Here is a 22702-nt window from a genome sequence, read left to right as displayed (position 1 = left end):
ATATGTATAACTGATTCACTTTGCTGTACAGCAAAAACTAACACAACATTGTAAATCAACTATACTCCAATAAAAAAATTTTTTAAAAAAAGCAATGTGCCAAAAAGTGGCCAATAAACTAGCCTGTGAACTGATGAGACAGAACATCCTTCAGAATCTATAGTTATAAAGAAAATAAACTCAGGAATTCCCTGGCAGTCCAGTGGTTAGGACTTTCACTGCTGTGGCCCAGGTTTAATCCCTGGTCATGGAACTAAGATCCCACAAGCTGTGTGGTGCGGCCAAAAAAAAAAAAAAGAACAAGAAAAGAAACTCTATATGGTTGAAGTTTGGACTGTATCATCTGTTCTCAGAGCTCTCAGCAAGCCAATTCTAAAAGCCATATCCTCCTTCTATTTCAGAAACCAAGTTAAATGTGTGTGATACCTACACCAAGTAGTATTTACAAAAAACAACTGAACAAAACCAAAATGGCTTGATGACACACAGATACAGGAGAGTGCTTTAAACCTGCCATCACATTCTTCAAAGGAGTTCAGGCTTGTGCACTGACCCTGAAGCATCAGGCAGTAAATAAATCAGCCTGCCTCCTGAGACTCAGAAATCTGATTAGGTGGTTTTTAGGCTTCAGAGAACCCCAAGCTAATATGAAGGAGACAAAAGGTTTCTGCCAAACCTAACCCTTTTCCTGAACACACGTCATATCACTTTTTAAACTCCAATCCCTTGTGCCTGAGCCTTATTGCAAACAAGAAACAGAGATAAGCAGATGCAAGAAAAAAGAAAAGCCAGCTCTCAGATACCCAGGTGGAAAGTCCTGCAGAACAGAGGACCTGAACCCACATCACGGTGGTTTTTTAGCAATAAATTGAACTGAGGCCACTGATGTAATCAGACGTGATAGTGTGAATGTCACCGTAATGTGTGGTTTGGGGTGAGTTAAGCTGTAACAAGTACAAAGGAGAAATCGAAGTAAAAGCTGTAAGTGTCCTGGAAAGACAAGATGAAGAGACGATAAGCAGGCTTCAACGGTTCCCTCTCTTGAGGCTGGACTGCGAGTTAAAAAAAACCCACCTGGTTTTGTCCCTATAACTAAAACATAAGGAGTGAAACACACAATCTATTTAAGGAGTCAGGAGTCTCAAGACTGTTCACTTAAGGGCAAAGGAGCTATAGTTGCATATGAGAACCCCAAAGCTTTTATAAATGTTGTGAAAAGTAATACAATAATTTAAGAGGTGTAAAATGCTGGCATCAGCAGAAGTGCCTGCAAGGCAATCAAATCTAAAAAGCAGCACTAACCTGTTCAGGGTTCACATGACAAAACATAGAAATCTTCTCCTTCACAGCCATTTCGATGGGCGTTGAACTTCGGCAAACAATCTGTCAAAGTCAATTACGCACGGGTTAGCAGGCAGGAATCGGGCTGTTCACACCGCCATTGGTTTTCAGGAGGACGCTACGTTAATTTTGCTCCAGGAGACTTGACCGGGTGTGTACTTCTCTACCCTGGGCGTTCCACTGGGCTACTAGAAATTGGTCTGAGCACTAACACAAGCAAGTGTAACCAAACTCAACACAATCCACCAGTAAGGAATGTCAAGGCATTTCTAGTGAACAGATTCAAGGCTCACAAATGTTACTTCAAAACTACAAGAATAGAGCCAGACCAAGGGTTGGCAAACTTTTCTCTAAAGGGCCAGATGGTAAAAGCTTTAGGTTTTGCAGGTCGTGCAGTCGCTGCCCTGACTCCTCAATGGTACCGCCATGGGGCAAAGGCAGCCATAGCCAAACGTGGACAATGAGCGGCAGCATGTCGTAGGAAGACTTCCTTTACAGGCAGCAGGCCTGCAGGCCCTTACTTGCCAGCCCCTGACCTAGACTACTGGCGATAACTGGATTACTGCTATAAATAAGAGCAGGGATAGCCCGACCTAGCCAGCCCTCAGGAAAATCTCCCAGGTCCCACCTCCCTCTAAGGGACCCAGGGACCACACAAATGACAGGACATTGCACTTGCCCAGAGGTCCGTGTGGCCAATCAAATGAGGGCCTGGAGAAGAAGAGATGGCCACTTTAGAAATGTGTGAAGCGACGCTTGACGATGAAGGAATAAGCCTTCCCCGGCTCCCAGATACAAAAAGCTCAGCCATAGAAACCATTTGAGAGCTAGAAAGGACTCAGATGATGTTATACACTAAGAAATGGAAGTCTTATTCCACAAAACTTACCCACTCTGCTCAACTCACCAGATCGGGAGACAGGCCTAATCCCCTCAGCGCACGGACACTGTTTTGTGTGGGTTTGGTTTTTTGCTCTCCGGTAGCACTGGGCTGAAAAGGAATGGGGCACTGTCAGTACGTTGGACATCTAGCTCTTCTGGATAATGAATAGCTCCCTAGTTTAAAATGTGGAATAAACAGAGTATCATAGGAAGACCTACAGGAATTGCTGACTACACACCTGCCTGGAAAGCTCACCTGTGGGACAAGACTAACATGGATATTACAGAAATTCTCTCTTCTTGCTTTAAACTGGAATTGTCTGAACGCTTCCACAAACGGCATTCCTTCAATGTCTCCAATGGTGCCACCCAGCTGGGAATGGGAAAAAAAGACACAAGAGATCAAATAGCTTCCGTGGTACACACACTAATAGAACAAGTCTTAATATACTAAGTATAAGAACTGAAGTCCCCCCAAAATGGGGGATCACTAAAAGGCTGTCAACCCTTCATGTCACCAAGATTGAAAAAAAATTTTTTTAAAGAAAAGGAGCACTTTAAGAAAAGAGAAGCAGATTCCTAAGCAGATAAAAAGATCCAGAATATATACCACAGAGGAGTGAGATCAGTTAGTTTCTACCAGCAGTCCCATTGAAGGGAGAATTCAAATCTGGTGACAATATGAGAAAGGAGAGAGCCACATGGCTCTGCCCGGTGTGAAACAGCGTTCTCCCCCTCTCTCTCTCTCTCTCTCTCTCTCCATGAACACACATACACACACCCCTGTATGCAGCTGAACAGTCTCCTTGTAATGGTGGTACTACCAGAATTAAATTACTACTATTAAAACATGCTGGCTCTCTGAAACAAGTAGTACCAAAAGCCCCGAGAATATTCCTGACAGTATAATCCTTTGATAAATGTTAATTTACATTGTACTTCTAATAAAGTTACTTAAGCATTTTACTCTAGACGAGGATAAAATTCACCTTAACCCATTCATCCTTATCAGATTTAAATACTTAAAGATTATCACACGGATTTTTTAATTAATTCTTTAGGATTTGAGCATCTACCACAGGCCCAACACTAAAAATGAGCCGCTGGGAAGAATTTAAGACAACCTGCTCCTGAGGAGTTCGGAATTTAGTGAGGAATATAAGGCAGAGCTAAAGAACAATAAGCAAGGGTAAAACCTGCGCACTAAGTGGAATGATCTGGATGTTAAGGAAGAAGAGATCATGGTGGGCCCAGGCCCAGAATTCACCACCTTCCCTGGCTTCAGCTACTCGACTGGGTCCAAAATCTACTTGTAGCCCTAACCTCTCTTCCCAGCACCACTGGGCTTTGAAGCCAACTTGTCCTTGACATCTCGGATGGATCAGTAAGTATTCAAACATACCACGTCCCAAATTGAACTCATGGTCCCCAGAGCCCTGGGCCTGTTTGGGTCCTCCCTCCCTCAACTCAGCAACAGCATCTCCTGCCACTAACTGGTTCAAGCTAGAGGTCTGGAAATCATCCTTGATTCCCCACTCCCTTTTCCTCACCCAACCCCATCCAGTGAGCTGTACTTCCAAAACATTCTTGCAAGTGTCTCCACTGCTATCTCCACTGCTACCACCCTAGGCGCCCAAGCTAACGCCATCTTTTGCAGGGACTATGGCAACCACCTAAGCCTGGGGTGGCTAAGATGGCCTGCAGCCTGTTTTTACAAGTGAAGCTGTACTGGCACACGGCCACACCCACTCACTCACACATCACCTAAGGCTGCTTGGGCACGGCAATGGCAGAGTAGAGTAGCTGTGACAGAGACTCTCTGAGCTGCAAAACTAAACATATTTACTATCTGGCCCTTTACAGAAAAAGTTGGCTGCCCCCAATCTTAATGGCCTTCCAGCTTCCACCCCCTTCTGTCCTACCAACCATTTGTCATACAGCAGCAGAGTGACCTTTTAAAACTCAAAATACATCTCTCCCATGCTTATACCCTTCAGTGGCTCACTACTTCACTAAAAATAAAATCTAAACTCCTTTAGGCAGGCAACAATAGGCCCTACACGATCTGGCCCTTGCACATATCTCTAATCTCATCCCATGCCCCCCACTCCCACCCGCCCCTTTCCCATCCCCCTACTCCTCCACCTGCCACCCCTGCGCTTCAGACCTTTCAGGTCCTCAGATGGGCCATGCTCTTCCTTCCTGCCCCTTAGGCCCTCCTACCCACCTTCTTCATCTACACCACCTTCCCCTTCATCCTTCAGCCCAGAGAGCTGTGTCCCCCTCAGAAAGCCCGACCCTGACCACCCACCTCAAGCACCCTGTCTGTGCCCTTCCTGGTAACAAAGCACAAAGTGCCTGTATTTTATTTGAGTCCTTATCTCCTGTCTCTCTACCCCACTAGACACTAAGGCCCCAAAGGGCAGGAACTTGCCTGCCGTATCTCCAGCACAAGCCCAGAGCCCTGCATGCAGCACTGGGAGTTTAGGTTAGTGGTCAGGACAGGACAGAAGGGTCTCAAAATTCAATATAAGCCCTAGGTCACAGTGTTCTAGTGCCTGTTACCATAATTACAACAGAATCAAACTAAGAAGTCTGAGGATTTCATTGCTACAGAAGAAATTATTCTTTACTAACTTTAAGACAACAAAATGTAATTAAAATTCAATTCTCCTGGCTATGGAACAGATAGAAATATATGATCATTCTGTAAGTGAATGACAAACTTAATTATGAAAACCCAAGAAATAAAACCTGCAATCAGGAAACTGGCAGGGGGTGAGGGGTGTAAGGGCCCACTAACTATATAATGCACCAGAATCCAATGGGGAAAAAAATGTTTAGGGGAAAAAAAGGTCTGCATTTAAACTAAACCGTAGAAGCCATTTTTCTGTTTTTTGATGGGTGGTATTCTGGGAGTAAGCAGGGAAGCCGGAAAACAAACCAAAAACTTTAAACATTATCTGCTTCTGCCCCCACATGGCCTACACTGGTACTGCATTCTCTCTGCCCATATGGAAAGTCCCTTTACCTCTCCTCTGGTTCACCATTATTGTCACTGTGATCAGAAACTTTCAGTAGTATCACTAGAGTAGTCCTAAGTTAATTCTTTCCCCGCACAACAGGGAAAATATCACCCATAACAACATTTTAAGATCTATCCAAAACCGAAACTGAAGCAGCAGCAAGCAAGTTTATGAGATGTGCAATATCCATTTTGCCTTTACGGAAAGGAATCTTTCTCTGAACGTTGCTGCTCCAGAGAGTAAATCTTAAAACTTCTCATTACAAGAAAAAAAAATTTTTTGCAACTATGTGAGATGATTGATGTTGACTAATTTTATTATGGTCATCAATTCACAATATATACATACATCAAACTATTATGTGTACACCTGAAACTAATACAATGTTATATGTCAATTGTATCTCAATAAAGCTGCGGAAATTTTTAATAAAAAAGTAAAGGAGTCCTTCTCCCTAGTGGCACAGTGGGTAAGAAGCTGCCTGCCAATGCAGGGGACTTGGGTTCAATCCCTGGTCCGGGAAGATCCCGCATGCTGCGGAGCAACTAAGCCGTGTGCCACAACTACTGAGCCTGTGCTTTAGAGCCCGCAAGTCACAACTACTGAGCCCATGTGCCACAACTACTGAAGCGAGCATGCCTAGAGCCCATGCTCCACAACAAGAGAAGCCACTGCAATGAGAAGCCTGTGCACTGCAACAGAACAGTAGCCCCCGCTCTCCACAACTAGAGAAAGTCCGCACACAGAAACAAAGACCCCATGCAGCCAATAAATAAATAAATTTATTTTAAAAAAAAGTAAAGGAGTCCTGTATATATATGTGTAACTGAATCACTTTGCTATACAGCAGAAATTAACACAGCATTGTAAATCAACTATACTTCCATAAAATTAAATATATGTATATATACACAAGAAGATTCAGACAACATTTTTTTTAAAGTAAAGGAGTCCTTTTTTGGAAAAAAAGAAGAAGAAGAAGAAGAAGAAAGAAACCTTTTATTCCTTTAAGCCAGGCGTAAACTATTTCAGGTTCATGCTTGGATGACCTGCAGTGATAGGAATAAACGCTGTCAGCTCCACTGGCCTGAGAAGTAGAAGCCTTACCCGCAAAAAAAATGCTTTGGAGACATTTCAACAGCTTCCACATGCTTAAAACTAAAAATCAGCTTTGACGGTCCTTCAAAAGCTTACATCATGAACAAACACAACTCTTGAGCACAACCTAAAACAAACTCAAAAGGATACCTGACCTTGTGTCCAATAAGCAAATATAAACATCAGAGCTGTATGGAGAAGCAGGGGTTTTGCTAAGGACAACTTGTCACAGCATAAAAGCTTTGTTTATGAGGATTCTCAAAAAAACTTAGCGAGAAAAGCTAAGAAGATGAAAAAGAAGTGTTAAGAAGACTTGTCCCAAGGTCAAATAGGGCTTATATTTTAATGAAGTTCAGGGGCAGCTCAATTGCATTTTAAAAAATACATTTCCCCTTCTCTTTTTTTGTGATTATTATTAAAAAACATGCTTTAAAAAAAAAGAGCAGGATCAAGGAATAAAGTGCAAAAACATTCATATACATGACATTTGGAACTTTTCCTGTGGTTAAGGTTAGTAGTCTTAAGAAAAGGCTATTCCTTCACCTACCAAAAACTAAAAGTAAGGAAAAAAATCAATAGAAAAGTTATAAAAATGTTCAGGTTTGGTCATTACTTTTGGGCCAGGGACCAATTCTTCTGGGAAAATGGACATATTTTGGATCCTTTCTCTTTCCTGTTGCTTGAACAACAGCAAAAACCAGTGAAAGCACTAGACCAGCACTGTCCAATAGAAATATAATGTGAGCTACATACATAATTTTAAAGTTTTTAGTTTCCATATTAAAAAAAACAAAATTAAACTGTAAAAATTAATTTTAACACTATATTTATGTACCAGAGTATATCCAAAATATTATCATTTCAACATATCACCAACTTTTTTAAAATTATTAGGCATTTTACTTTTTTTTTTGCATACTAAGTGTTTGAAGCCCAGTTATATTTTAAACTTACAGCACATTTCAATTTGATCAGGCTACTTTCACGAGCTCAACAGCCCCATGTAGTGAGTGGCTACCACACTGGAACAGGTGGTACTCCTCAACAAACAACCAGTGTAAACCAAAGATGTGAGGGCTTGTCCGACCCTCTGCTGGGCTTGAATAAACTCAGTCTTGGGCTGATCTTTAAGATACTGAAATTGCCAAATGGCACCTTCAAGTTGACATTAAGTGTTTTTTCAAAAATTAAAATAATGCATGCACGTGGTTAAAAACCAAATTGTACAGCAGAGCTTACAGTAAAAAGCAAGAGTTCCCTGCCCCACTCTTCCCGCTCCCAGGTCTGATTCCCCAAGGCAAGTGCTTTAACTTCTCTGTTGGGATTTCTTCTGGTAGTTACCTCCATATCTCTAAACCAAAGCTCATCCAGCTCAGCTCTTTCTCAACTTAGACATTTCAGACACCCTCTAAAGAATGCAGTTGTACTTCCTGCTATGACACATGAGGATGCAACTCTCTGGTACCCCCATTCCCAGATCCCAATCTCAATTGTTAATTCTACTGGTTACTTTCCTAACCTGAGATACTTTTGCTTCTTTTTCAGCCAACTACTAACAGTATCTGTAGACCCTCTCAGTGTAAAATGAGGTTCTGCTCTCCCTCCTTCCCTTCCAGCACTCCTCCACCCCCTCCACCTCGCGATCCCTCTTTTCAAAGTTGATGACACATTCCTGCTTTTAAGGCTTCTCTGAAGCATCCTGGAGATAGATCCTAAAAACTGAAAATCAATAAAGAGAGTGACCGTGTAAGTCTCCTTCACCGCAGAGTCAAGCTATGCCCCAGTTTACATCTTTGTTCTCATATCACATGTTGTTCTTCCTGAAGCTTTTACCTGCCTTTCTCTTTTCTCACACTATTTGTCTTTATCATTGCCTCGATTTGTTTGCAAACTATTCACTGCATTAGATATTAAATTTTTTTAAAGGAAGCAAGCCTAGTTATGCAGACATGTTCAGTTTATAAAACTTCATCAAGGGGACTTCCTAGGTGGCACAGTGGTTAAGAATCCGCCTACCAATACAGGGGACACGGCTTTGATCCCTGCTCCAGGAAGATCCCACATGCTGTGGAGCAACTAAGCCTGTGCGCCACAACTATTGAGCCTGCACTCTAGAGCCCGTGAGCCACAACTATTGAGCCTGTGTACCGCAACTACTGAAGCCCGTGCACCTAGAGCCCATGCTCCACAACAAGGGAAGCTGCCGCAGTGAAGAGCCCGTGCACCACAACAAAGAGTAGCCCCTCTCGCCACAACTAGAGAAAGCCCATGTGCAGCAACAAAGACCCAATGCAGCCAATAAATAAATAAAATAAAAACAAAACATCAAGCTATACATCTGTGATACGTGCACTTTTCTGTGTTTATGTTATACTCCGATTTTTAAAAATTATAAAGGAGGAGGGGTTGGGGTGGGATGAACTGGGAGATCGGGATTGCCATACGTACATTACTAATAAGAAAAAAATATCAAATTGTACACTTTAAATATGTGCAGTTTATTGTATGTCAATATATCTCAAAGTTCTTAAAAAAATTTTTAAATAATAAAAAAATAAAAATTATAAAGTAAGCATCCTCCCTTTCCTTGTAAATTGTGAAGGAAGAAATACCAAGTGAGAGAAAATTTTGTATAGCACACTTATACATTTGCATTAAGTTTATCAACCACACCATTATAGCAGCAAAATATATAATTAATATATGATAGTACAGCACATTTATGTTAAGATTATCAGCTCTACTATTAACAAAATGGATCTTGTAGGCAGCATAACATCTATTTGCAAACACTGATAATGATAAGAATAAGAGCAGCTAACGTGTTTATTGAGCACTTCCTAAATGCAGACATGGCCAAGTGCTTTTTACATGATCTTATTTAATTTCTGCAACAACCCTGTTCTTATTATCTTGTTATTATTACAATATTTCACTATCATATTGTTATAGATGACTACATTGACACTTTGAGAAGTAATTTGCCTGGACTTCCCTGGTGGCACAGTGGTCAAGACTCCATGCTCCCAATGCAGGGGCCCAGGTTTGATCCCTGGTCAGGGAACTAGATTCCAATTAAAAAAAAAAGGGGGGGGAGCAATTTGCCAAGTCATATAAGCATCTTAATAACGGCTAATAATTTTCGAGCACTTAGTATAGATCTGACACAATCTAAGCACTAACTGTATTGGCTTATTTAATCCTCAAAACATTATCCCCAAACATCCCTGGTGGCGCAGTGGTTAAGAATCTGCCTGCCAATGAAGGGGACATGGGTTCGAGCCCTGGTCCAGGAAGATTCCACGTGCCTCGGAGCAACTAAGCCCGTGCACCACAACTACTGAAGCCCGAGCGCCAAGAGCCCATGCTCTGCAACAAAGAGAAGGCACCACAATGAGAAGCCCACGCACTGCAACTAAGAGTAGCCCCTGCTCGCTGCAACTAGAGAAAGCCTGCACAGCAACAAAGACCCAATGCAGTTGAAAATAAAATTAATTAATTAAAAAAAATCATTTTCCCCACTTAGCAGATGAATAAATTGAAGCACAGAGAAGTTAAGCAAACTTGTTCAAGGTCACCCAGCTGGTAAGTGACCCAGCTGGGCTATGAAGCCAAACAGTCTGGCCCCAGATGCTTACCCACTAAGCCATACACTGCTTGGCGGTCAGTGCAGAAAGCTGAACTTGGGCAGTCTGCCTCTAGGAACCAAAACATTCATTATTCTGCTATCCTACCTGGCAATTAGGTCAACTGACCTTTAGATAAGGAGTACATGGATGCTATTCTCATTCCGCACACTGAGAGGAAGAGAAGCAGTGAACAAGCGGCAAGTACAAATACTACGCTCTTTCTTTAAACAGCTACTACTCACTTCTCACCTCCAAATCACCTCTACAGTCGGACGTCCCTAACTTGGTCTCTCTCTGCTTCCAAAGCACTTTGCAAATAGCACTCAGTAGAATGCACTCTGCAACTGATCGGTCCTCACTTGCAGACTGCTGCAGGCCCACCCCAGGAGTACTCACCCAGTTTAAGCCAATCTTGCCCACTGACTTGTGACCACAAGAGCAGGGACCAGCTACGTCACTCCCTACTGTAATCCCACCTCCTAGCCGGGTGTCCATCACACATGAGGCCATCTATACATATTTGTTGAATGAATGAAGATCAGCTGCTTAAAAACCCATAAGGATATAAAGTTATAAAGAAAAGTTCCATGCTTGCCTCAATAACGCATATTTGGGGCTCTTCCTTATGACCATCCACGGGCACCATGGCTTGATTCATAACCCACTCCTGGACAGCATCAGTAATGTGAGGGACAACTGTAAAAAGAAGTAATAATTAGCACAAAGGCTTATTTCACGGTCATGGTCATGAGAAATGACTGTATTAGTGTCTTTAGACCTCCCAAATAACCTGAAAGCCACCTGGCAAATTAGACAAGCTACAATCCTCATGTTATTACTCATCTCATTGAAACCAATATTATAGACGTAACATAGGTTTAATCATTTAACTGTTATGCCATCTCTCTTGAAATCGACCAACCACAGAGAAGCAGAGAGCAGAAATGCCATCTTTGATGCAACCAGAAAACACCTATAGGGACTACCCTGGCAGTCCAGCAGTTAAGACTTCACCTGCCAATGCCAGAGGGGGGGAGGGGGCGGTTCAATCCCTGGTCAGGGAGCTAAGATCCCACATGCCTCAAGGCCAAAAAACCAAAACACAAAACAGAAGCAATACTGTAACAAATTCAATAAAGACTTTAAAATTGGTCCACATCAGATAACCCAAAGATGGCAGAGTAGGAGGACGTGCGCTCACGCCCTCTTGCAAGAGCACCAGAATTACAACTAACTGCTGAACAACCATGGACAGAAAGACACTGGAGCTCACCAAAAAAGACACCCCACACCCAGAGACAAAGGAGAAGCCGCAATGAGACGGTAGGAGGGGCGCAATCGCGTTAAAATCAAATCCCATAAATGCTGGGTGGGTGACTCACAAGCTGGAGAACATTTATACTTCAGAAGTCCACCCACTAAAGTGAGGGTTCTGAGCCCCACGTCAGGCTTCTCAACCTGGGAGTCCAGCAATGGGAGGACGAATCCCCAGATAATCAAACATTGAAAGCCAGAGGGATTTGACTGCAGAACCTCCACAGGACTGGGGGAAACAGAGACTCCACTCTTGGAGGGCACGCAAAAAAGTGTGCTCAACAGGACGCAGGGGGAAGGAGCAGTGACCCCAAAGGAGACTGAACCAGACCTACCTGCTGGTGTTGGAGGGTTGCCTGCAGAGGGGGGTGGGGGGCAGCTGTGGCTCACAGAGGAGACAAGGGCACCGGTGGCAGGGGTTCTGGGAAGTGCTCATTGGTGTGAGCCCTCCCAGAGTCCGCCATTAGCCCCACCAAAGAGCCTGTAAGCTCCAGTGTGGTAGCCTCAGGCCAAACAACCAACAAGGTGGGAACACAGCCCCACCCATTGGCAGACAAGCAGATTAAAGTGTCACTGAGCTCCACCCACCCAGCCCTACCCACCATCAGTCCCTCCCATCAGGAAGCACCCACCAGCCTTCTAGACAGCTTCCTCCACAAGAGGGCAGGCAGCACTATCAAGCAGTATCAGCAGTATTTCATCTTGTGGAACTGAAAATCACAGCCACAGAAACATAGAGAAAATGAAAAGGCAAAAGACTTTGTACCAGATGAAGGGACAAACTAAAATGCCAGAAAAACAACTAAATGAAGAGGAGATAGGCACCCTGCCAGAAAACGTATTCAGAATAATGATAGCGAAGATGATCCAGGACTTTGAAAAAAGACTGGATGCAAAGATCAAAAAGTTGCAAGAAAAGTTTACCAAAGACCTAGAAGAATTAAAGAACAAACAAACAGAGATATGCAACACAATAACGGAAATGAAAAATACACTCGAAGGAACCAATAGCAGATTAACTGAGGCAGAAGGACGAATAAGTGACCTGGAAGACAGAATGGTGATAATCACTGATGCGGAAAAGAATAAAGAAAAAAGAATGAAAAGAACTGAAGACAGCCTAAGAGACCTCTGGGACAACGTTAAACGCACCAACAATCGCATTATAGGGGTCCCAGAAGGAGAAGAGAGAGAGAAAGGACCTGAGAAAATACTGGAAGAGATTCTAGTTGAAAACTTCCCTAACATGGGAAAGGAAATAGCCACCCAAGTCCAGGAAGCACAGAGAGTCCCAGGCAGGATAAACCCAAGGAGAAACATGCCAAGACATAGAGTAGTCAAATTCACAAAAATTAAAGACAGAGAAAAGTTATTAAAAGCAACGAGGGAAAAATGACAAATAACACACAAGGGAACTCCCATCAGGTTAACAGCTGATTTCTCAGCAGAAACTCTGCAAGCCAGAAGGGAGTGGCACGATATATTTAAAGTGATGACAGGGAAGAACCTACAACCAACAATACCCTACCCAGCAAGGATCTCATTCAGATTCGACAGAGAAATCAAAAGCTTTACAGACAAGCAACAGCTAAGAGAATTCAGCACTACCAAACCAGCCCTACAACAAATGCTAAAGGAACTTCTCTAAGCGGGAAACATAGGAGAAGAAAGGACCTACAGAAGCAAAAACAAAACAATTCAGAAAATGGTAATAGGAACATACATATCAATAATTACCTTGAATGTAAATGGACTAAATGCACCAACCAAAAGACACAGACTGGCTGAATGGATACAAAAACAAGACCCATATAGATGCTGTCTACAAGAGACCCACTTCAGACCTAGGGACACATACAGACTGAAAGTGAGGGCATGGAAAAAGATATTCCATGCAAATGGAAATCAAAAGAAAGCTGGAGTAGTGATACTCATATCAGATAAAATAGACTTTAAAATAAAAAATGTTACAAGAGACAAGAAAGGACACTATATAAAGATAGAGGGATCAATCCAAGAAGAAGAGATAACAATTATAAATATATATGCACCCAATATAGGAGCACCTCAATACATAAGGCAAATGCTCACAGCTATGAAAGAGAAAATCAACAGTAACACAATCATAGTGGGGGACTTTAACACTCCACTTACACCAATGGACAGATCATCCAGACAGAAAATTAATAAGGAAACACAAGCTTTAAAATTGGTCCACATCAAAGAAATCTTTAAAAAAAAGAAAACACCTATAATCCCAACTAAAAACTGTGTGAGGAGGGCTGCCAAGGGTGCTGCATGCTGGACTCCAAGGGGAAGAAGGACGCAGGGCGACGCTGCCCTGCAGACCCTGGGCAGCCCGCCAGCCGGTGGGGAGGGGTCACTCAGAGGGTGTAGACGAGGCCTGCATGGTGACCAGGAGCCTGCGGCTGCTAATCTCAGCCAAAAAGCCAAAAAGATGCAGCCAACTAACCTAATGTGATGTACAAAGCAGGAATGCTGGCCTGTAGGAAACCGACGTGGAGGTGCGTCTGTCACCTCCTCCACCCGCACCCACGGCTCCCAGGCCCCCTGGCTCCCTGGAGGTGAGTGGAAGTTGTCTCTGATTGGTGCGTTTGGAACGATCCACTGCACATGCCCAGCTGGACCGCCTTCTGGGATCGAGGGGTAGGTTCGACTCTGCTTCCACGTGTGCAGCGCAGGGATCAGGGGTCAAGGCGCAGGTCTGGGGCCTTGCCCTCTCCCCAACTTTGGAACGTGGCAGGTATGAGGCAGCAACTCTCCCTCCCATGGGTCTTCCCAATACTTACATTTCGGGGAAAACTATTAGAAAGCACAGTTGTAGCTGAGAGTTAAGCCACACTGTCCAGTGTCAGCAGCAGCACAACGGATCTTTTGATCTGCATCTGTCCAACTTCTTTATCTACTTCTCAGCTGCTTTCCAACATGAAGGTGATTTAAAGGGGATGGGGAAGTAGCACCTTTACCCTACCCTGTAGAAACTTATGAATACAAGGCGGGGGGGGGGGGGGGGGGGGGGGAATGGCCTGCGGGTCTCGCTTCGAGGACAAAAGAGAATCAGAATCATACCCCCCACGGAAAGGATTGATGAAAAAAGGGTCATATCATGCTGCCCTCCAGTTCAATCCCCACCCCCACCCCCACGTCCCTCCCCATTGCTTTTCCTCAAAGTGGACTCATCATCATCCATGCAAAGATACAAGAAAAAAGTAGAAAAAGAACATATTAAATAAAGGACAGGCAAAAACAAACCAAAATAAATCTGCACTCCAGTCAGATTTGTGATGAATAAATTGTTCCCCATGAATTTTTATAAATAAAAGCTAAAAAGAGAAAGAGGACAGCTACAAAGAATAAAGGAAACAATGACATTAGTTGAAAGAAAAAAAAAAGTGATGAAAATACAATAAGGAACATGGAGGATGAACTTGAAAACTTTGAGGAAAATGAAAAGTAAGTTTGTATGGTGACATGGTAACTAGACATCATGGCGATCATTTTGAGATGTATAAAAATATCAAATCACTATATTGTGTAACAGGAACTAACATAGTGTTGTCAGTTATACTTCAAAAACAAACAAAAAAGATCAGATTTGTGGTTATGGGGTGGGGGGGATTGGATGAAAGTAGTCAAAAGGTACCAACTTCCAGTTATAAGATAAGTACTAGGGATGTAATGTACAGCATGATAAATATAATTAACACCACTCTTTGTTATATATGAAACTTCTGGAGAGTAAATACTGAGTTTACATCACAAGGGAAACAATTTTTGTCTATATCTTTAATTTTGCATCTATAAGGGTGAGTCAAAAATTATCTGCACTCTGGCAGTGGAATTTATTTTAATTAACTTTTACAAAAGACAAATACATCATTTTTCGACATAATCTTCTTGCTTTTCAATACACTTTTGTCCAACTGTCAACAAGCTTTCATATTCCCTCATTAAAAAGTGTTTTAGGCTGAGCTGCGAGCCACAAATGCACCACTGTCTTAACTTCATCAGAAGTGAATCCGGCTCCTTCTTGATGGCTAACAGTTGTGCGACCTTCCTTGAACTTCTCTATCCACGCATACACACTTCTTCACAACAAAACACTTTCTTCATACTGCGCACAGAGTCTTCGATAAATACCGGCACCAGGTACACCCTCAGACCACACAAAGTGAATCACTGCACGCTGCTCTTCTTTCGTGCAAATCACAAGTGGGCCATCCATTTTTGCTCACACTGCGGTTACAAATGAACGGATGTAACACGTTCACACCTGCACAGCAGTGACTGGGGAGACAGTAGCCTTGAATAGAAAGCTCTGATAAGACAGTGCAGCCAACAGAAGTTTTACCACAACCGGAGGGCGGATAATTTTTGACTCACTCTCGTATATGAGACAATGGATGTTCACCAAACTTACTGTGGTCATCATTCCATGAGGTATGTGAGTCAAATCATTATGCTGTACACTCTAAACTTATACAGTGCTGTATGTCAATTATATCTCAATAAAACTGGAGGGGAAAAAAAAGAAGGAAAGAAAAGGAGAAGAACACAGGGATTTGAAAAGGATTGCAGCTTGTAGAGAGCAGGGACCTCCTCATCTTCACGTCTATTTTGATCAGGGTGTGAATGCTCAGCACACAGGGCGCCCACCTGTTTGTGGACTATACCTTGTACTGTTTTCCCCAGGTAATCGCCACGCCTCTCTTTATTGATCACATGTTGATATATCTTCCCAGTGGTGATGTTGTTGTCTTTATAAAGATTAATATCCAAGAACCTTTCATAATTTCCAAGGTCTAAATCAACTTCTCCACCATCGTTTAAGACAAACACTTCACCTGGGATAAAAAGGCAATGTAAAAATTAAAACTTTGCTTCCGGTAGATTATTTTTCAAAGATGAGCACAATATATTAAAGAGCTGGTATAAGACTTATTTATAAGCCATATTCTACCACAGTTTCCTTATTTTAATGGGAAAAATTAGCAATTTGATTCTATCCATGAAAATGCACTGGAAAAATTCTGGTATTCTATTATGGTAGTTTTTAAAAGCTTACTGAAATTCTGTCTTCAAGATTTAGCTTTTTCAAACTCATCATATACCACATGAAAAACGGACTTTAAAACAGCAATTAAAAAAAAAAATAGCGATTGACTTCAAAGCATCAGTATCCCAACTCTGAAATTGGCAAAAGAAAATTTTCATTAATTCCCATCTTGGGTAAAGCCACCATTAAACACCAGAAAAAAGCAAAGCCTCCACTAGCCCACAGGGCGACTTGGTGAAACTGAGGCCAAAAAGAAAGTGAGCAATAAGCCACCTGCACAACAGCATCGTGAAGAAGGATACAGATGAAGATTTAATCACACGACAATCACCTGCGTTGACTACTGGGCATGCCTCTGGGTCTCCAGCGTTACTTGAGGGCATCGACTGGGTGTCCAATGTCCTAAAGCCACCTTGTCAGGACTGAACCTCTCCCTGATTAAGGAAATTCTATCATTTACTTCTATTGCTAGATGTTCACAGCATAAAAAGAAGGTTGACTAGTTTCTGAACCTAATCAGAAGACTTTAGTAGTCTCATTTATGTCTCCCTCATAAGGTACATAAGTGTCATCAGAAAGATCTCTAACTTTAGGGACAAAAGAGCAAAATGATGAAATTGCAATATTTTCATATTTCCCAAATTCCATTTCCAGTTCAAATTCTACTTTTTCATGTTTATCAGGAATCGCCAATCTATGGAAAAGTCTTTGTGCTTTGATTATCTTAACTTCTGACAGATAGGGGAAGATCTCTGAAATCTCTCTAGTTAATTCAGGCCCAGTCCAGTTTGGCAATACTCCAGGTATATGGCAAAGGTCTTGAAATTTTAGATTCCTAAATTTTAAAAGTAATACCTATTATGTTCCTAGAAGAAAAAGAAAAGCTGTAGATCATGTCTTCAAAAATAGTTTTTTGATTTAATGCAATTATAATAAAAATTCCAACAGACTTTTTTTTACTTTACAGTGAAACTAAAGTTAATTTGGAAGAAAAATAAGTGTGATTACCAAAATAAAGCACACACACACACAAAAAAAATAAAGCCCTTATAAAATAACAGTGAGTAAAGGAAGATTAATATATATGTGTACATATTTATATATTTCAGTATATACAAATATGGAATAAGATAACATGAACAAATACTACATAAAACCAAAATACCTGAAAAGGTCCCTATTACATAAAGGAATTTAATACATGACTAAAAAAACTAAAGATATCATTACAAATCAAAGTAGGTAAAATACACAGAAAAAAACTTCAAAGAAATGTGTAGGACATATATGAAGAAAACTTTAAAACTTTACTTCAGAGACATAAAAGAAGGTATGAATAAAATGAAAGCCACTTATAAAGTTCCTGAATAGGCAAGTCAATATTTTCAGTGTTTATTTCTTCCCCAAATCAATTCATAAATTTACAGAGCAATTCCTCGTAGTTTGATAAAAGGACTCCGAAGTTAATCTTGAAGACAACTAACATTTGAGGTTAAAAAAAAAAGGAGAAAAGGAATAATGAGGAAAGTCCTGACCTACTTGATAATAAAAAGCTGCAGCTATTAAAATGGTAGGCAGGAATAAACAAAGAGATCTGGAACAGAATACAAAGACAGAAATTTAGTATATACTAAAAGGTGGTATTTCAAGTCAGTGGAAAAAGGATGCAATCTTTTTTTTTTTTAAAGGCTGTTATTTATTTTTTATAAATTCATTTATTTATTTATTTGATTGGCTGTGTTGGGTCTTTTTTGCTGTGCGCAGGCTTTCTTTAGTTGCGGTGAGTGGGGGCTACTCTTCGTTGTGGTGCATGGGCTCCTCATTACCGTGGCTTCTCTTGTTGCGGAGCACGTGCTCTAGGTGTGTGGGCTTCAGTAGTTGCAGCACATGGGCTCAATAGTTGTGGCTCACGGGCTCTAAAGCACAGGCTCAATAGTTGTGGCGCACAGGCTTAGTTGCTCTGCAGCATGTGGGATCTTCCTGGAGCAGGGATTGAACCCATGTCCCCTGCATTGGCAGGCAGATTCTCAACCACTGCACCACCTAGGAAGCCCAGGATGCAATCTTTGATAATTACAATTAGGAAGAGTGGCTAATCAGAAAAAAATTTAGAGAAAAAATTATGTTATGGGACTTCCCTGGTTGCATAGTGGTTAAGACTCTGAGCTCCCAATGCAGGGGTCCTGGGTTCAATCCCTGGCCAGGAAACTAGATCCCACATGCGTGCCACAACTAGGAGTCCCATGCCACAACTAAGGAGTCTGCCAGCCACAACTAAGACCCGGTGCAACCAAATAAATAAATAAATAATTAAAAAAAAAAATCCAAAGGAAAATTGGCATGACACATGATGTTAGTCAATTTTGCTACCAAACAACCCTAAAATCTCAGCAACTTAGAAAACGTTTATTGATTTCTCCCTTGTGTTACATAGGGGTTGTGGGTTAGTTGTGAGTCTACCCTGTGTCTTCTTATTCCAGGGCCAGGGTTGAAGGAGAAATCACTATATGGGGCAGGCAGCTCTCACAGCAGAGGGCAGAAACACAACAGAGACTGAGCCAAAGCATGCCACTGCATTGAAAAGTTCTGCTTCAACAAGGCATATGTCATATTCACTAATATCCCACGAGCAAAACTAGTCACATGGCCAAATAAGGTGAATGACCTCTCTGGTTTGCCCAGGAGTGAAAGGGTTCCCAGGATTCAGGATTTTCAATTTCAAAACCAGGAAAGTTCCAAAAAAACCAGGAGGAGTTAACCACCCTACATGGCCAAAGGCCAAAGTCAGTGGGGCAGGGAAATTTACTCCACAGAAGGAAGTTGGGTGATAGTTTCAAACAAATATAAAATCTACCATAGACTTAAATAAGCCACCCCACTGACAAAATGAAAATCAAAGAAATCTAAATTAACATAATGAGATACCCAGGAATTCCCTGCCAGTGCAGTAGTTAGGGCTCCAAGCTTCCACTGCAGGGGGCACAGGTTCAATCCCTGGTCAGGGAACTAAGATCTCACGTGCCGGGTGGTGGCCAAAAAAAAAAACATAATGAGATACCCTTTTTTTGTTTTTTTGGTGTACTCCCAGGTTAGTAAAGTTTAAAAACAATAGTATTCAGTAAAGGTATAAAGAAACCTGGAAAACCTGAAAAACATACCTACCCATCAAATCAGAAATTCTGTATGTAAGCATTTGTTAAAAAAATTAATTTTAGGGACTTTCCTGGCAGTCCAGTGGCTAAGACTCTGGGCTCCCAATGCAGGGGGCCGGGGTTTAATCCCTGGTTGGGGAACTAGATCCCACATGCATGCAGCCACTAAGAGCACACGTGCCGCAACTAAGACCCGGTGCAGCCATAATTAATTAATTGATTGATTTTCAAAATTATTTAATTAATTTTAAAATTAATTAATTTTTAAAATAAATAAATAAATTTTAAAGTTCTCCTTCACAGTGTTGTTTATAATATCAATTTATGATTTCCTATTATCGTACACAGTCTATGCAGCCTTTATTTTTTTTTGTCAAATTTTTTTTTTAACTATTGGAATATAATTGCTTTACAAGTGCAGCCTTTAGAAGTATAGAATCTATTAAAATGTCTAAAGTAGATTGTTTTAAAATTAGATTGAAAACTAGTATGACTGGGGGAGAAATAAATTGAGAATTTAGGATTAACAGATACACCCTACTATATATAAAACAGATAAACAACAAGGACCTGCTTTATACAACAGGGAACTATACTGAATAACTTGTGATAAACTATAATGGAAAAGAATCTGAAAAAGAATATATATATGTATAACTGAATCACTTTGCTGTACACCTGAAACATTGTAAATCAACTATACTTCAATTTAAAAAATAGTATGACTGTAAGATTCAGTTAATTTAAAATTCAAAAATAAGCAACTCTGATCTATGATGTTAGAAAAAAGGATAGTGGTTACCCTGGTCGTTTCAGATGGGGAGAGACTGGCAGCGGCGTAAAGGGGGTTTCTGTTTCTTGATCTGGAAGCTGTTTACAGATGTTCATTTCATCAAGTGGTACACATGATTTATACACTTTCTTGTTTGTATGTAAAAAGTTTAAAAAGAAAGTATGTAAGGGCTAGTGCCTTTTTAAAAATAATTAGTATAGGGAATTCCCTGGTGGTACAGTGGTTAGGACTCCACGCTCCAAATGCAGGGGCCACAGGTTCAATTCCCTTTGCCCTCCACACCCTGGGTCATGTATATAGATTATAAATACATAAGGCGGAAAGGGTGGTTAGGGAAGGGTTGTGGGGCTGGGGCCTCACTTCCCCTCCTCCCCCCTCCCCTGGTCCCCTATCCCTGGGGCCGTTTGTTAAAAAAGAATAATAAAAGGATTAAAAAAATAAAATAAATAATAAAAATAATTAGTATAGGGAATTCTCTGGCAGTCCTGTGGTTAGGACTCCACGCTCCAAATGCAGGGGCCACAGGTTCAATTCCTGGTCAGGGAACTAAGATCCCGCAAGCTGTGTGGCTGGCCAAAAAATAATAATAATAAATAAATAAAAATAATTAGTATATACATCAAAATTTCAACATTAACAATAATTATTCCAAGTGGTGGGAAATGGATGACTTTTATTTTCTTCAGGCCATTCTATATTGCCAATATATTCTATATTGCCTAAGTTTTTCTCTTAACAATGAAATGTTGAGAAATATATTACCTTTATGATAAAATAAAACAAAACATAATCCATGCTACAAAAGGTAGAATGAGAATGGTATCCTCACACACTGTTTTCCAAAAGGGTGGACTACTTTGTTTTATGTTTTGATTTTTTGGCCATGAGGCATGTGGGATCTTAGCTCCCCAGCCAGGGACTGAACCCTCACCCCCTGCACTGGAAGGCGAAGTCCTAAGCACTGGACCACCACGGAAGTCCTGAGGGGTGGACTACTTTGGAACGTCATCAGCAATCTGAAAAATGTATCAAGAACCATGAGAAGATTCACAGATCCATTATGTATGATCCAGCAACTCTGTTTCTGGAACTCTATCCTTAAGAAATTACCCAAAATACAAGAAAGAACCACAATCTAAGCCAGTGCTTTATAGGGGGGAAGCGCTCCTCCTTCATACCGTGCTCATAAGGTGAAAAAGTGCCCGCATCGATGTTTATATAGGGGTCAATTTTGATGGCAGTGACTCGGAGTCCACATGATTTTAGAATCGTCCCAATGCTGCTCGCAATGATCCCTTTACCGATGCCCGAGATGACCCCACCAGTGACCAAGATGTACTTCATTGGCAGAGAAGTGGCTGGGTGCCAGCACCCAGATATAATCTGAAAGGTAATAAAATTAAGGGTCAGAGAAGAGAAACATGTACTTAAACCAGTAAGGCGGAGAGTGTGCTGAACCAGAATTTCAAAAGCGCACAGCACTTTTTCTATCTAAGTATTTGAAACAAAGTCTTATCGTCTAGGTTTTTCTTTCTTGTCGATATGCAGAAAGCTCTGGATACTTTCTGCAAGCAAAATGTCTGCCTCCATTACCCTGATTTTACATTTACCCCAACTCCGTCATGTGACAAACTTCATCATAAGAAGCCAAAAATCTGGGATTCAGAGGTGTGGTAAAATTTTTAAGAGATCAGGCTCTGAAGTCAGATCTCTACAAGCTGTACCTGGGCAAGTTAGTAAACTTTTCTGTACCTGTTTCTTCATCTGTGAAATAGAATAAAAAGTACCATTCCCTTGGAATATTATTCAGCACTAAAAAGAAATGAGCTATCAATCTGTGAAAAGACATGGAGGAAACTTAAATGGGTGTAACTAAGTAAAAGAAGTCAATCTGAAAAAGCTACATACTGTATGATTCCAACTATATGACATTCTGGAAAAGACAAAACTATGAAGAAGACAGTAAACAATCAGTGGTTTTCAGGGGTTAGTGGGAGAGGGAAGGATGAATAGATGGAGCACAGAGAATTTTCAGGGCAGTGAAACTATTCTGTCTAATACTATTGATATAATAGTGGATACAGGTCCTTATACACTTGTCTAAACTCACAGAATGTATAACACCAAGAGTGAACTCTAATATAACCTGTGGAGTTGGAAGGATAACAATGTGTAGGTTCATTGACTGTAACAAATGTATCTCTCTGGTTCAGGATCTTGATAATAAGGAACACTGTAGGTATGCGGCAGGGGGTATATGGCAACTCAGTACCTTCTGCTCAGTTTTGCTGTGAACCTAAAATTGCTTAAGAACAGTCTATTTTTTAATCAATATTCAACTCTGCCATCATTTTACAAAATCTTGGGACTTCCCTGATGGTCCAGTGGCT

The 22702-nt window shown here is 41.2% G+C and overlaps 1 protein-coding gene across 4 annotated transcripts in view; it reads right to left on the bottom strand.

The window, feature by feature from the left end:
• The window catches only part of CTPS2 (CTP synthase 2), a 121137-nt gene that overhangs the window by 87401 nt on the left and 11034 nt on the right, over positions 1-22702 (bottom strand). For all 4 annotated transcript variants that reach the window (XM_057718982.1, XM_057718981.1, XM_057718984.1 and 1 more), the window contains exons 2-7: positions 21491-21695; positions 15985-16155; positions 10572-10672; positions 2480-2596; positions 2249-2332; positions 1303-1383 (exon numbers count right to left, since the gene is read on the bottom strand). In XM_057718982.1, the coding sequence (XP_057574965.1) occupies positions 1303-1383; positions 2249-2332; positions 2480-2596; positions 10572-10672; positions 15985-16155; positions 21491-21656 (720 nt within the window). In that variant the 5' untranslated portion in view covers positions 21657-21695. The remainder of the gene's footprint in view (positions 1-1302; positions 1384-2248; positions 2333-2479; positions 2597-10571; positions 10673-15984; positions 16156-21490; positions 21696-22702) is intronic.

The sequence above is a fragment of the Hippopotamus amphibius genome, chromosome X, assembly GCF_030028045.1.
Source record: "Hippopotamus amphibius kiboko isolate mHipAmp2 chromosome X, mHipAmp2.hap2, whole genome shotgun sequence".
Taxonomy (NCBI): domain Eukaryota; kingdom Metazoa; phylum Chordata; class Mammalia; order Artiodactyla; family Hippopotamidae; genus Hippopotamus; species Hippopotamus amphibius.
The sequence above is the reverse complement of the archived record's forward strand: the minus strand, read 5'-3'. Positions and strand labels throughout refer to the sequence as shown.